Source organism: Heliangelus exortis, chromosome 20 (genome assembly GCF_036169615.1).
Source record: "Heliangelus exortis chromosome 20, bHelExo1.hap1, whole genome shotgun sequence".
In the NCBI taxonomy this organism is placed as follows: Eukaryota; Metazoa; Chordata; class Aves; order Apodiformes; family Trochilidae; genus Heliangelus; species Heliangelus exortis.
Genome location: NC_092441.1, coordinates 7537073 through 7552133, shown reverse-complemented (window position 1 = coordinate 7552133; position 15061 = coordinate 7537073). Strand labels below are relative to the sequence as shown.

Below are 15061 nucleotides of genomic sequence, written 5' to 3'. Positions count from 1 at the left end.
TTTAGGCTGGGAGGTATGAGAAATGAAGTTGCTGTTTCAGGAGCTTACACAGGAGCAGCACCAAGAGTCACCCAAAGCTTGGGGCTGTTCAGACATAGGCTCTGTCCCATCTTTGAAGCCAACAGTGCTGTTCAAACTTGGTCCAAGGTGCTTCGGGAACTAACTTGGACCCATGTCTGCTCCCTTAGCCAAGTGCTTTTGTTGTCACAAGATGTGGGAGAGCCCACAAAGCTGCAGAGCCTCCATCTCCTCCCTCCAATGGGTCTGAACCTGGCACTGAGCTGCCAGTGGAAACTCCATGTCTGGACATGTGGATTTTCACCCATTCCCACCAGCATGACTGTGATCAGCACAGACAAGCAGGACCCCTCTCCCAGGCTGTGCAAACACCAAGCAAAGCAGGAGGAAATACCAAAAGCATTGGGAAATCACGGGACAACCTCAGACTGAGGGATCTGGGCATGAAGATCCAGTGGGACATGGCACAGTGGGCTTTGAGTGGTACCATGTGAGTAGGCAAAATGGGTATGACAGCAAGATGCCCTACCATGGCACTGTGGGGGAGGTATAATACTGCTGGAGAAGATGGTCCTGCATGCTGTTGTGCAGGCTTGGTAGGGTAGGAGTTTGCTAGAAATGGTAACTAAGGCAGAAAAACACACTCCAGCCTGTGCTGAGCTCACTTTTTTCTTTTTTTAGTGGGTTGGCCCAGGCTCTGCTGGATGAGAACAACTCTGGAGCAGAGAGTTGTTCTGGTTTCACCTGCTACCAAACTTCTGCCTCCTGCTTCTTGGGACCTCACACTGGGCTGGGCTGATGGTCCTGATTGTCCTCCCTGCCCAGGGCTGAGGCATCTTGCTTGGAGCAGAATGGAGAAGCTGTGCTGCTCCTTCCTGTAGGTGCTTGATGAGTGCCCGGAGGATTTCATGCTGGGGTGTCATTTCTGTAACACCTTTCACCAATGTAAAATTCCTCCAGAAACAGAGAGAAAATGATCCAGAAACATCACTACACATAAACTCCTCAATTATACAAAGTCCTGCAAATATCAGATAAGACCATAACAGAGAAAAGGTCACTGCAACACCAGCTATGTCATGAATAGCAGCAACAAGTAGCAGCCAGTGCCTGATTCAGTCTAAGGCTTGAAAGATGAAAAGATAGAAATGCTGTTGGCTTTAATCCTTTTGTAGTGAGTTCCAGGCAGCTGTCAACTGCTGAGTATTCGAACCACCAGGGCCTCCCAAAGGGAAATAACATCTTTGGCATAGCCAGGCTCAAGAAAACACCACATCTCAGATGATGCATTGATGGGGAAAATAAATTCAGAAGAGAATTTGGTGCTTTGCCGAGCAATGTCCTGCAGATAAGCTTGTACCAGTTCTTCAGTCACGCACTAATGATCTTTGGTTCATTACATGTTATAAATCACTCTGATGGATATTGAAAAGGGTAATAAATGAATAAATAAATAACAAACACTTTGTGGATAGTGCTGGTCATAGAAAGATGAATTATTCACGAACACTGTTTCCACAGGCTTTGACAAAAATAAGCATTCCTTTGATAACAGCCATGCTCTTCTTCCCACCAACTTGTTCTCAAATAAACATCCCAGTAAATATTTGTCTCCTTGCTCCGAACTTGCAAATAAAATGAGAAAGGTCACACCCCTTCCTGGCCTGCAGGCAGCCATTCCCTTCGGCTGCTGCTGGAGTTGAGGTTGGGAGTCACTTCAGCTCACTTCAGTTGGCTTCTGGGTTGCCATCTCAGTCTAGACCAGGCTCTTTGGGCTCCCCTTAGGGCTTCCCTCTTCATCTACTAACCCCCAGTACATGCAATTTTTTTTAATCACTGCTTCAGTGTCAGATGTCACACCCTGGTGCTCTCTTCCCTTGGAAGTGCTCCAGGACACTGTGATATTCCCTCCTTTCTGATTCAGTGCTTTCCACCTCCACACCCAGCTTGTGGCCCCCAGGGTCCAACTGCACCTTGATCCTGCACCCTGCTTGGTTCTCCCTATACTCCTGTGCAAATGCAGCATACCAGAACCCAGGCCATGGATTTGGAAGCTCAGAGACACCCCCCAGGCTCCTTCTGGGATGATTCTTGAAGGTTCAAAGGAGGCCAACAAAGGGGAATGGGCTGCCCTGCCCTGCCACAGCTCAACCCATCCCTGCACACCACCTGTGGTGTCCCACTGGACTGAGTGGGACAGAGATGAGCCCCTCTGGGATGCAGGAATCACTCTGCTGGAGTCTGGATGAGTTTTTCTAACAGAGTGAGAGCTGATTCCAAAACCACATTTCCTCTTTCTGGTGCCATGTGATTGCAAACTCTTATTTCATTCTCTGCCTGCTCTTCTTCCTAGGTGAAGCCCATTCATTATTTTTAACTGTATGCATAACTCTTCTTTATCTCTAAACCTTCCTGCACAGACTGATTACATGACTGCATGCACTCTGTCTCCTGGTAGCTTGCCTGAGCACAAACATCTTCCTGCTGCCTTTCTGTTTCCATATGCAGTAGGGGATGCTCTGATGAGCAGACCCAGTACATGGCCCCACAGCTGCTATCTCATTCCCCTGGCTGCAGAGAGGCCAGCACAGGGGCAGCAGCCTGTCCTGCTCACATCCATGCCAAAACACCTTGCAGCACAGTGGTGGTGCATCAACCTTGGCCAATTCTTACCTGCATTTGCCCTGTTCAGCCTGGGGAATCCCTTGGCAACTCCAGCCCACAAGTGGCCCAAAGTGGGCCCCACAGCTCGGACTCATCTTCAAGCTGATGCTCTAAGTGTCAGCTTCATCTTTACAAGATTTGAAGTCTGTGTTCCCATAGGCCAAAGGCCAATTTCGTCTCCAAGTTGTTTGAGTTCCCAGTCAGTTATTTTCTCAAAGGCAACAGGGTTTAGGTGGTGGGAATGCTTCTGTAGATAAATGGTGCTCAAAGGCTTGAGATCCTCCACTGGATTTGGAATGTAAAAGCCTTCATGAGCAATGCCTGTTAGCAGTAGACTTGTGATGCTCTAGCAGATAAAGGAATCTATCACCTCCCTGTGTGCAGCTCTCCCTCAGCTTATCCTCCGTGTTAGCATTGCCCTGAGCCCACAGAGATGGAGGGTAGATAGTCAGAGACCTTACTGGCTAATCAGAGGCAAACATCAAGTTCTTAGCTTCCTGACTGCTTATTTTCCCCAGACTGGAAATAAAAAGGGTGGTAAAAGTACTGGAAGACAGTTTTAAGTGTGTTTCTGGCTTGAACAAATGACTCTGTCATGTGGACGTTGCTGCATATTGTTTCTTAATAGGCTTCTCAATTATTTCTGCTGAGTGCAGCTCAGTGGGAGAACTGGTTTTGTCTCCCTGCCTCCAGCCTTAACGTTTGCTCAGCCAGGGAGGGCTCCCCATTGCTGGTCCCCAGCACAGGGCTGGAGGAAGCACTGGTAAAGAGCAAGCAGAAAGATGAGCTGGGCTGCAGGAGAGAAGATGGAGGAAGAGATGCCACACTCCCTGCTCTCAGCACACAGACACAGCCATGTCTTCTCCAGCTGGCACCACAGCACTCCTGGCTGTTAGAAACAGGCTGGGCTCCTTCCAGATGAGATGCCACCATCAGTAACAACAGACGTGCAGGACTTTGTGATGCTTGGTTTAAATCCCAGCCTCAGAGACGCCTGCAGAGCCCCTTTGCTTTCCCTGTGACTGGAGGTGGCTGGGCTGGAGTGTAGCAGGGTGACACATTCATGGGTGGGTGTGGAAGAAGCTGGGTTCTGCCAGGCCATGAGGTTGAACACAGACAAATTTCACAGCTCTGAAACCTGCATGTTCAGGCCTGGGATGTAACTGGGAGATGGGAATGCACTCATTTGTGTAGGGGACAGGACTGTGAGATCAGAAACCCCTGCAATTAGAATTTCCCTCAGCAGTTTGCCTTGAAATAATGTAATAGCAGGTTGGAAGGAATCTAAAGGATTGTCTGGTCCAACCTTTCTTGGTAAAAACATGGTGTAGACAAGATGGTCCAGGACCCTGTCCAGCTGAATCTTAGAAGTGTCTGGTGTGGGTGAAATGGTTCAGTCCAGACCACCTTTCACTCTGCTGATCCAGAGAACTGTTCCTACAAATCTGTATGTTATATTCTGTGTTCCAGACTGGATTTAATCTGCTTTTACATCCTGGAGGTCTGGTTGTCTCTCCTCTGTATGACCCACAGTGGTTCAAGAAGGCAAGCAGCCTGGTCATATGTCTTAGCACATGCCTCTCTGCTTTGTTGTTCTCTCAATATATACCCACAAACCAATACCAAAACCATCTCTTGGTTCACTATTTGCTTTCTGCCTGAAAAAAAAAAAAAGAAAAAGAAAAAAAAAGTAGGGCAGTAAATGGACATCTATGAGAGAGAACAATGTGAGAGACTCATTTTTCATGAGATTTATATTGAATAATACACTAAGGACTTTACACAGAAAAAAAAAAGAGTTGCAGGTGCTGGAAAATTGTATGACTGCAGTTAAGAATGGAAGGAACACAGCTAAACTGAGGTCAGTCTGACAAGTCAATGTTTGAGCAGTTAGTGCAAAGTTTTGTATTCAAAGGAATTACGTGTGCTGAGTCAAAACAGGAGGTCAGTGTAAAAGTGTAGTGAAAAGCAATCAAAAACGAGCTTACTTTTAGTGCTACTGAGTCAGAATCTTACCCTCCAACAGGCTGGCAGGTGTTCAGCTGGGATGGGTCAGTCACCTCACTTCAGGAAGATGCCATGAAGACAGAAAAGGAGTGAATAAGAGCATAGAAGATGGAGATGCAGAAAGCATCCTACCTGAGGAGATGGTACATGATTGCCAAGACATGGTATAAACACAAAACCTGAGGGACAGCAGAGAAACATCAGAGCATGCCAAGATTCCCACTGCGCTTTTAGTTCTCATCATTGGAGTGCTAAGACATGGTCAATGAGTTTAGAAAATAACATCGTAAAGGAGGAGGAGAACATGGATCTGTCAGTGCAGGAAGTGGGTGTACTCTGAGCACATAGTTCATTTATGTGATGAGAAACCTTTGGTGGAAAAGCTTCAGAGGATAAATTTAAGACTTCAAGGAATGATCCAACACTGCTTTTCAAGTGCAAGCTAAGCATTTGAACTATTTGTCTGATTTTCCTCTAGAAGTTTTATGTTCCCTGCAAAGCATCCAGTACAGATGCTGTGCAGGACAAGCACAGACTGAGCCTTCTGCTATGGGCAGGGTCAAGGGGCTGAGCTCCCCAGGAGCTCTCTGTAGACCACAAGCTGAGGAGCACTTGGAAGAACTGATGTAACAATATCTCTGTGAATTGGGGGTGAGGAACAGTGACATCAGGAGGTTTGGGAGCCAGCTGAAACTAGCAGTGCTCAGGGGAGTGTTGGGTGTGTGTGCACAGCTGTGCACAAGGTTGCTCTGGGTGGAATTTCCCATCACCTTGGGAAATGTGGTGTCCATACTGTCACTTGTGGCACTCAGTGACCTTGCTTCTCACCCCCTTGAGAGGTAGGTCACCCATCTGCTGGGTCTGGTTGATGTGTGTTGAATTACCCCTGGAATATTTTGCTGCTGGCATGTTACTGTTCTCATGGCTTGGCAAGTCAGGAGAAACATCTGTTGTCCTCATAAGCCTATGACTTTCCCCCCTTGTAGTCCTTCACCCACTAAGTTTCCTAAGGGAAATTTCTACTTGCAAAAGGCCCTGGGGTCTCTGACTGACCCCAGAATCACAGTGTTGGAGCCCACAATACAGACTAATCAGAGTCAGCAGTGGGTTTCTGAGGTTCTTTATCCAAAATCAGGATGGACTATCCAGAGGATATGTTTTTCTTCTTGACTTGCATTCACCTCAGGTGAGAGTGATCTGTCCAGTTTCCCAGATGCCCTCAAGTTTCTTCTCCCAGCTAGATGTGAACTCCTTGGCCCTATCTCTGAGGCTGTGTTAGAACCTGCCAAGGTCCAGGAGAACATCAGTGCTGTAGAGTTCCAGGCCTATCCCTCCTCAGGACCCATGACAGTTCCAGTTCATGGCCAGAGCAGAGCAGAGCATGAAGGTAAATATCACATCATACCAGTAAGTGTAAATCCAATTCCAAATGGGCAGTTGAGGGCACCCATCCTGCCACGCAAGAGGTGGCTCCACACAGAACAGGAGGTCCTGCCAAGAGCTTTTTTTGGCTGTTCAGTCAAAACTTCCCTTTGCCTAATATTCCATTGCTCCTGGGCACAGTATGTGCCTTCTTGGAGCACCCCAAATAGCCCTCCCTCACTACCACTGACTTATTGTTTCCTTTAAATGATATTGGAAGCTCCTCCAGCCCCAGACAGGGAGGAAGGATTCCCCTCCTTGCCAGGGGACTGTGTGACACAGCTTTCTGCCAGTTCTGCTCCACGGGGGCCAGGAGAGAAGCAGGAGGGACATAATGTGTTTTCCACAAGGGAAACCCATCCCTCTCAAGGTCTGCTGGGGCTTGCTCTGCCACGGGCATGGTTGCCTCTCCCGAGTTGTACAGGACTTGATAAAGTCAGACAGCTGGATGAAAGAGCAGAAATACCCTAAACTTAAACATGCTATTGAGAAGCTGAAGGCAGGACATAAATAACTGCACTCTCGCTTTCATGTTTATCATACAATTGCAACAGGACCATATTTGGAATAAATATTCCAATATTTGAATGCAACATGTGATTGGAGTTTATCTGTTGTTATGTTTTGAATAAATATTCAGAAAACTCATTATTTCGGATATCCTCCTCTTCTCACTTTTTCCCAAAATGAGGTGGAGCTAGGCAGTTTGGACACTCTCGAGCTGTCTTTCATGTTTTCAAAAGCCAAAAGTCTTTCCCTGGAACTGAGCTCAGCACAGTTCATTTCTGACCCAGCCGGGAGGCAGGATCCCAGCAGGGCTGCAGCCACCGCCCTGCCAGCCCCTGGGTCTGCCCCAACCCCAGCCCGGGGTGTCCCCAGGGGATGGTCACCCTGCTCCTTCTCTCCGGAGACCCTCACCAGGTAGGTGACTGTGGCTGCTCATGCTGTGGGAGGGGACAGTGGGGCTTTCCTGTGACAAAGATAAGGGACCAAAGTGAGGCTGTGGCATGGCAGGATCATGACAGCTGCTCTGTCCAAAGGAGCAGGAGGCAGAGCACATAACCTGCTCTCTTTTCTGTGGACAGGCTCCTGGCACTGCCTGCCTTTGAGCATAACAGGGCCATTTCCAGGGCCACCACCCCTCAGGGTGTCACTTCTGAGTGCTGCTAGAAGTGTTGTTTCCTGGCCATGTGGCAGTGGGACACCAGTGTTTGATGAGACCCTTTCAGGGGCTCTTGCTCCCCTGACTGTCTGGAAGGTGGAAGCTTCCATCCGAGGACTTCAGTCTGCAAAGGGGCACAGGATCCCTCTGAGCTCTCCCAGGCTGCAGCCACCTCCAGTTCAGCTGGTGCCATGCTCCCCCAGGGCTGATGTGAGCAGGGCTGTGCCACTGCTGAGATGCTTATCAGGGTAAAATGCTCCCTAAAGTTTACAGTGTCCTTCAGCCTGTTTTGGATCCTCCAGATGCCCTCATAGCCCCAGTCCTCACCTGCTAAACATCTTGTATGTTTGGGTAGAGCTCCTTTGTAACTGCCTGCAGGTACATGTGGGGTTCTGCTGCACCCAAGGGATTGCTGACCTGAAACCATGGGCCCTGCAGGAGCTTTGAACTGAAAGAGGCTGTCCTTCCTCTTGGAGACACTGAATCTGAGCAAAGGCACGAATCCTTCAGGCCTGTGGAGCTGACCAGCAGAACCTTGATAAGGGGAAATACCTCCATTTAGCCTGAGTTAAAGGACAGCCAGGAATTTCCATGGTCCTTAAGCTGTCTTCTGTAAAATTACTGATCAGACCCACAAAAGAGCAGGGATGGTGCAAAGAAACCCAAGGTGGTGGCATCAGGCTGCTGGTGAGCTGTAGATGCCCAGGCTGGAGAGTTTGGAACTAGATGATCTTTCAGTTCTGTGATTCCGTGGTGCCAGCATCTCCAGCAAGATGACAGCCTGATGTCAGAAGTGTTCATGCTAAGGGTCTGTGTGTTGGGGTGGCCTCTGGGGGTGGCAGATCCTGCTGTGGGACAGAGCTTGGACATTGATACTTTTCAAACCATGACCATTGAGCACAGAGTGGACAGAACTCAAAGGGACTGGGGGCTACACAGACCCAGGACAAGACAATCCCTGCTCACACAGGATCCTGGTGCAACAGTCATCTTCTGCTGAGATTTAGTAACATCAAGTACAAGAGATCCCCAGGCATGTCAGCCATGGTGAGGTGAGGCATAAAAATTTGTCCAAAACCTTTGAGAAGAACGTTACAAAAGCAGAGGATCATGTCAGCTACAAGGCTACCCCAAAACTGTGTTGTTTACAGGTTATGATCAGACATATTTATAAGAAATTAAAATCTGTCAGAGTGTGGAGGATTCACAGGCAGGTCTGCATCAACACGATGAAGACATATACATGGAGGGCTGAAGCTGTCATCACAAATGTTTCTTCAAGAAAACTGTTTAGTGCAGGTCCGTGAGTTGTGGCAGGCACTGTGGAGCACAAGTGCCAGTGCAGAGCTTGTCCCCTGTGCCAGCAGCCACACGGGTCAGGGCTCTGCAGACTCCCACCAGCCCGTGACATGGTCCTGTGTGACAGCACAGCTCCTGGGGTGCTTTCACTCAGTTCTGCTGGCTGAGGCTTGTTCCAGATTTATCAAATCATAATCAAATGCAGCTGATGAATGCAGTGGTACCTTGCTGGGACAATGTCGATTTGATCAGTTTGTGTCCAAGGTTATCTTTGCTGGGGAAATGCAGTGTTACAAAGTGGCCTTTCCCGTGACATTCCCTCTGTTTTCCCTTTCACTCTTACAGGATCAGATTTTGGCACAGAACATTTTGCTTAATTCCATTTACTTTTAAAAACACAAGTTCTGCAATTAATTTTCATCTTTCTATTGTCTCAGAAATGTTGGTCAACAGGGAGAATAATGAGCCTAGATTCCTAGTGTACATCGGGGTACTGCACCGTGTTGCCAAGAGATTCCCAGGCATGGGTTGCATTAGAAAGGAAATGAAATCTAAGGGCCCAGCGTGTGGAAACCCCTGATGTCCCTCTCACACATTTACACAATCTCACCACTGCCAGTTCACTCAGTGAGCAAACGTTTGTGCTCATGTATGATGCTGCCATTGCTGACATGGGGTGCTCCTGCACCCCACCCCAACTCAGCCCTGCTCTCATGTGCCATGATGGACATTTCTTCCTTCATGTTTTAGGTTTCAGATAGGTGGGCCACAAGGTGCTCTGCATTCTTGGGACTGATGAATGTGCCATCTCTTCAGAACTTGAAGCTGATGATGACAGGGAGCACAAGCTCTGGATGAACAACCAGGTCACCTTTAATCACATCCTTCTTTCTGCTGGTTCCATGACTACACCCCCATTCACTTTGGGACTGGGAACACTGGGGTACAGGAATCCATATCTCCCTTCTCCCAAGTTCCATTTGCCATATCCCCACCTCCTTCCACACGGAAGAAACTACAGCCACTGTCCCCTCTTGCAGGACTCAGGTTTGGGTGCTGTCCTCACTCAGTCTCCTCATTCCTCCCATTCAGGCTGGGGTGCACATGGAGCATTCCTCCTCCCTGGGTTCACACCAACATTCAGATGCCCCATTTATACAGGGGCTTAATATCTAGTTTCTCTTTTCTGAAACTCCATTTTCACTTCCCAAGAGTAGCAATATGAAGAGAGGAGCAGCCAGGGAGGACAGAAAGGATTGTACCCCAGTCTGCTTCTTTGTGATCTCCACTGCCCTAGGAGAAGGCACTCAGGTACATCACCTCCCTTCCTGCTCTGTGGGTGACTGAGCCCCTGCAGGTTCAAGCTCCTCCTAAACACCAACACTGTGCTCCTTCCCTCCCAGCCACTAACTCAGAACAGAGGGTTGAATTTGTTGACACATCTCAGGGAGATCTCACTGATTAATGTGCTGAATCTCAAGCACAGCCTACGAGCATGAAATCCCTAACAGGGGTTTAGATCAGAGATAACATAATAATACACAGAACTCTTGGAAACATTTTCAAACCATGTAATGTCTATATCCTTAGTGTTCCTGACAGTGCTAATGGAATCAGCTAGTTGACAAGATCTCCTCTGTATTCAATTCCCTGATTGATTTTAAACCCCTTTTCATGTAGACATGGTTCTTCCAGCACCATTTAAACCTTCCAGGGCTGTAGCAAAGGGGCTCCTCAAGCTTGGCAATTCACTGTCACTTCTCCCTGCTCTGTAGTCAGGGACAAGAGGCTGGAAATGTTGCCCCCAAGGAGATGCCCCCTCTCAAGGTCCAGGAGGGCTCTGCTTTCCTGGTGGAGGGGAAGATGATACAGGCCAAGAGGAGGATATCATCTTTGTTTCTAAGTTTTTGTGTCTTCTGCTTCTCAGGAGCGTGGGGAGGGGAATGATGAAACACTGAGTGTTTGAGACAGGTTAGGGAATGCTTATCACTGCCTCATCCTGCAGGGAAAGGCATGGGAGAGAAGAGCATGCAGTGATTCATTAAAAAGCTCTGCTTCCCCTGTCAGAGCCTTACATGGTGTATAGCTTACGCCTGGTGTCTTAATCCTTTGAAGATGCTGGGTCAGTTTTTCCTCTTCATCTGCCTTCAGCTGCACGCGCTCTCGGCGCATTAAACTGCCAAAGTTTCCCGAGCTCCCCGAAGGGGCAGAGGAGAGGTTTTAACTTCTGCTACTTATCTGGTCTGTGTTTCGTGCTTTATTTGTGAAGGGAACAACAAAAGCAGGGATGATGCCCTGCCATTTCCCAGCAAGCCCCGCATGGGCCATCATGTTTACTCTCATAAGGATTCACGGAAGGCAGCTCTGGGATTTCATGCTGAAGCAGTCAGGAATATTTTCTCCTGTTTGTGAGGCAGCGAGGGGGAAGGTTCCCAAACCCCTCTCTGAGTTCTGGCACTGATGCAATTAAATGAGCTGGAAAAGGGCCCTTCCCAGCAAGAGCTGTGCATGTACTCACAATGGCATGTGCTCTCAGGAGGGGAGAGGTCCCCATCCAAACCCCACACGCAGCTGACTACAGAGCTCATTTCACCTTCACCTGACCCATTCGTGGGTCTCCACTCTCACACTGATTTTGTCTGCTTTATTTCACATGCTGCTTGCCTTTGGGCAATGATCACAGTGGCTGATACAGGACAGAGACCTGCTGGCAGTGAAGCACACCAAGGCAGAGCAGGAGTGCTGGGAAGCAGCAGGCTCCAGAGGGAGATGCCAGCCCAGCTCTGGCAGGAACAGTTGCCCCAGCCCAGACTGCCCAGCCATGCTGTGACTTCCTGGTGAAAACATGGAGCACAGGTCTCCCATCACCACTAGATCCATGCAGGGAAGTTGAGGCAGATGGAACTCAGTGTGTGAAGAAGAGAGCACCAGGGCTGGAGGCTGAGTCAGCTCAGCATCTTGGGGGCAGCCATCCCCTTCCACAGTGCTGACTGGTAATACTGGGAGGCTGCAGCCCTCTCACAGGCTGTCCCATCACACATGTCACATCTGGCAGAGGATGGAGGGTCCTTGCAGGCTGCCTGGGCACCAAGGCAGAGCTCTGCTGGTGTTTCTGGCACCCACCACCCTGGGTTTCCCTCCTCACCTCACCAGCCCCAACCCAGACTCCCTCCAGTCCCACAGCACCCACAGAAGCTCTCAGGGAGCTATTTGGGAATCTGCTGCCAATCCCAGTGGACACTTCACTCTGCCAGCAGCATCCCTGCACTGTGTCCCAGTACACAGTGCCTGTGGGCAGATCCAGCACCAGCTCAGCCCCCCAGGGCAGGCTCATCCCCAGCAGCCTGAGAGCCTGGCAGAACCTCAGCCTTCACCCCAGGAGCACCTAGGGGAGAAGAGAAAGATAAAAACAGAGCACGGGGAGTGTGAGAATTTTCAGGGGTAGCTTGAGAAGAGCTTGGATCTTCCCAGTGCTGCAGTTCACTTAGCAGCCAGTGATCAGGGGGTTGACTTCTCAGGCAGTGAATGTTCTGCACTATTGCCAGTTTAATCATCCTAGTTTAATTTTTTTTGTCTTCAGAAATTCTGGGGAGAGCAGAGAGTGGAAACTGAATTTCCTATACTAAATAATCCTTGCTTTTCCTAACAGAATAAGCACCATCTAAAATACAGAGTGGCATTCTTACAGCCTCCCATTGCATGGGCTCAGTGTCACATCCCATCAGGTGACAGCCCCACTGCAGGATTTGGCCCTCTTATCTTCCTCCTGCACCTCTGGATGCCCTTTAAGACGTTGCCCCATGTAGCCAAAGGTACCCTGTACTTCACATCTCGACGGTTCCTTGTCAGCCAGGGATGATTTAGGAAGCATGTGATTATTGAAATGTTATTTTTTGGAGAGTGACAGTGTCCCAGCAGTCTCTGTGCTGCAGTACTATGGATATTTTGCTGAGTTCAGGCAATGCTGAGAGCTGAGCCTCTGGCAAGCAGACACAGGTTGGGCCATGTAAGTGTTTCTCCCCAGTTATGCTTCACTTCCACCCTTTCAGGGCACAAGGAGACTTCTGAATTTATGGCTAAAACCTTGGCTGTGCTTTTCAGTTAAACTAAATGGTATTGCCAAAAGCACGGGGAATTGGTCAGCATGGAGTAGTGGAAATGCAAGGCTGTTTTCCTTCTTCATAGACATGTGTCTCATTGGTTTTAGTAGGAATTTATTACTTGCAATTCTCACTATTAAAGAGACAGGAAATACATTAGCAGTAATTAATAAAATTTACCAAATGTTGGGTACTGGAAGCACTACTGGTGCTGCTGTACTGGTGGTCTTTGTGCTGCTGTGACAGGAGAGACCTTTGTAAAAATAACACATTTCCTGAGATGAATGATTTTTGATTTTGGTTTTAGCTATCCTGGATTACTGGAATTGGGCTGCCACATGACAGCATGGATTGTGCCCTTGGGAGGTGGGATTCTGCTCCAGACCTGGAGTTCAGCACCTGGAAATCATGGGTACAGAAATTCAGCATAGGACAGTTATAACTCACTAATGTTGTGCCACCATGAAACAGGCAAATGCAAGTTCAGGATGCCTCAAGATGTCTTTTCCTAGCAGTGATAAGGAGCAACTGGTGCCAGGGAGCCCTGGAGAGACTGTTTCTGGAAAGGTGCCTGTGGTTCTGGTTGCCTGCTTCAAGAGAGACACATCCATTGCTCTCTGCACATAAGTCTGGGGTAAATACCAGGGATTAGGAAGAGCTGGTTTTGGCCGTTTAAGCTAAAGATCTTTGCTGGCAAAAGAACAAATGGGTATAAACTGGTCATTATGTATTTAATCTGAAAATGAGGAAATACAGTTTGAAGGTCAGGAATGAGATAGAGGAACAGCCTTCCCTGCAAAGAGTGGATACTGATCAGATCACTTTAAACCAGAGATGATTCACTGGAGGATAAAGACACAGTGCTGTCTGTAGGGTCAGGGCCAGCAAACTGCAGCCTGGTGGTTCCTGGATCACAGGAGCTGCCCAGTGCCAGGCACAACCTGCCAGGGGCACAGGGGCTAAGAGCTGCAGCAGAGGCTCTGGTTATCAGCTCTTCCTCTGAAATTGTCTCATCTTTCCAGAATGGTCTGTTTATTTTGATGTCTTTCATCTCCCAGGACACACTGAAGTCCCATTTTTTCTAGACTGGGAGTTTCTGGGTGCTGAGAAGGGGCATTGCTGCAGTGTGTGCAAGCAGATGGAGAGGGTTTGCTAAATACTCACACTAACTCTCTGTGCCTGGAAAAGAGCAAATGGTCTCTCAGAAGTTGCCCCCAACCAAATCTCTGTCCCACACAGTCCCACAATGAGATTTTTTTAGGGCATCCACAACCTGTCTGCCACACACAGCTCCTGCAGCTGCTCACCCTGGCTCCTCCCTGGGCACAGCTCCAGGGAACCCCAGCTCCACATCCAGGTAGGGAGAAGTGGAGGTGCAGAGGGCAAAGACAAGCACAACTCACATGGGAACTCAGTGAATCCTTCCTAGCAGGCACTCAGAGCAGAGGAGAGGCAGGAGCTCACCGAGATGTGAGCAGAGGGGCAGGAGGATGTGTGTGCTGCACATTAGAGAGGAGTAGTGACAGCTTCTCTCATACTGAGGAGCTTTTCACCTCCCTTTCCTGGTGAGACCCAGCAAGTCTCCACACACAGGCACTTGGCAAGGAGAAGCAGAGAGACCCCACAGCCAGAAATCTGGCTGCTCCCCAGGGCTCTGCCAATGTGCCCTTATTCATGAGCAAAGAGCTTAAACAACTGTTGGTTGACTTGGCCATTTTTTTTGGCATTCACATTGTGTGACTGAGAGTTTCAATCATCTGCCATTGTTTCTGTTCCCTAAGTGGAAGGCTTTTAAACAGGAGACCCAAAAATACACTCTGGTGAGAAATATCAGATGAATATTCACTTGGGATTGAATTTACATGCTTCTGCCTTGCAAACACTTGCCCCAGCATGGAGCTGCTGTGCACGTGCTCCCCAGGAACCCAGCACACCCAGGAACCCCACCAAGCTGGAGGTCACACTGTGCTAAGCACACATCTTGGCAGAGCTCCTGTTCCTCACTGTGTGATGGGCTCCAGGGGGGGATGGAGGGACTGCTCTGAGCATCCAAATCTGACCTGGTTTGTTTGTGAGCTTCATGGTCTCTTCTGCACATTTTCCAGTGGAGGAAGTGTTGCTTCAGGTCCTTGCTGTGAGCCCTGTGTGGGGCTACTGCTGCATTGGAATGGGCTGCCCAGGGAGGGGGTGGATTCTCCGTCCCTGGAGGTTTTTAAGGAGAGACTGAATGTGGCACTCAGTGCCGTGGTCTGGGAACCACAGTGGCAGTGGATCAAGGGCTGGACTTGGTGATCTCAGAGGTCCTTTCCAACCTGGATGATTCTATGATTCTGTGATTCTGTGCTGTGACAGCCTCTACCACTGCACCAGTGGCTGTCACTGCCTCTGC

At 48.9% G+C, this 15061-nt stretch overlaps 1 protein-coding gene across 8 annotated transcripts in view; it reads left to right on the top strand.

The window, feature by feature from the left end:
• MYOCD (myocardin) overlaps positions 1 to 15061 on the top strand; it is a 214365-nt gene that overhangs the window by 149459 nt on the left and 49845 nt on the right. The window contains exon 1 of one of the 8 annotated variants that reach the window (XM_071764108.1): positions 6894 to 7032. The exons of 6 other annotated variants lie outside the window; for them this stretch is intronic. In XM_071764108.1, coding sequence (XP_071620209.1) covers positions 6994 to 7032 — 39 coding nt within the window. In that variant the 5' untranslated portion in view covers positions 6894 to 6993. Of the gene's footprint in view, positions 1 to 6893; positions 7033 to 15061 lie in introns of those variants that run through there. One more of the 8 variants, XM_071764116.1, reaches the window with a different exon arrangement.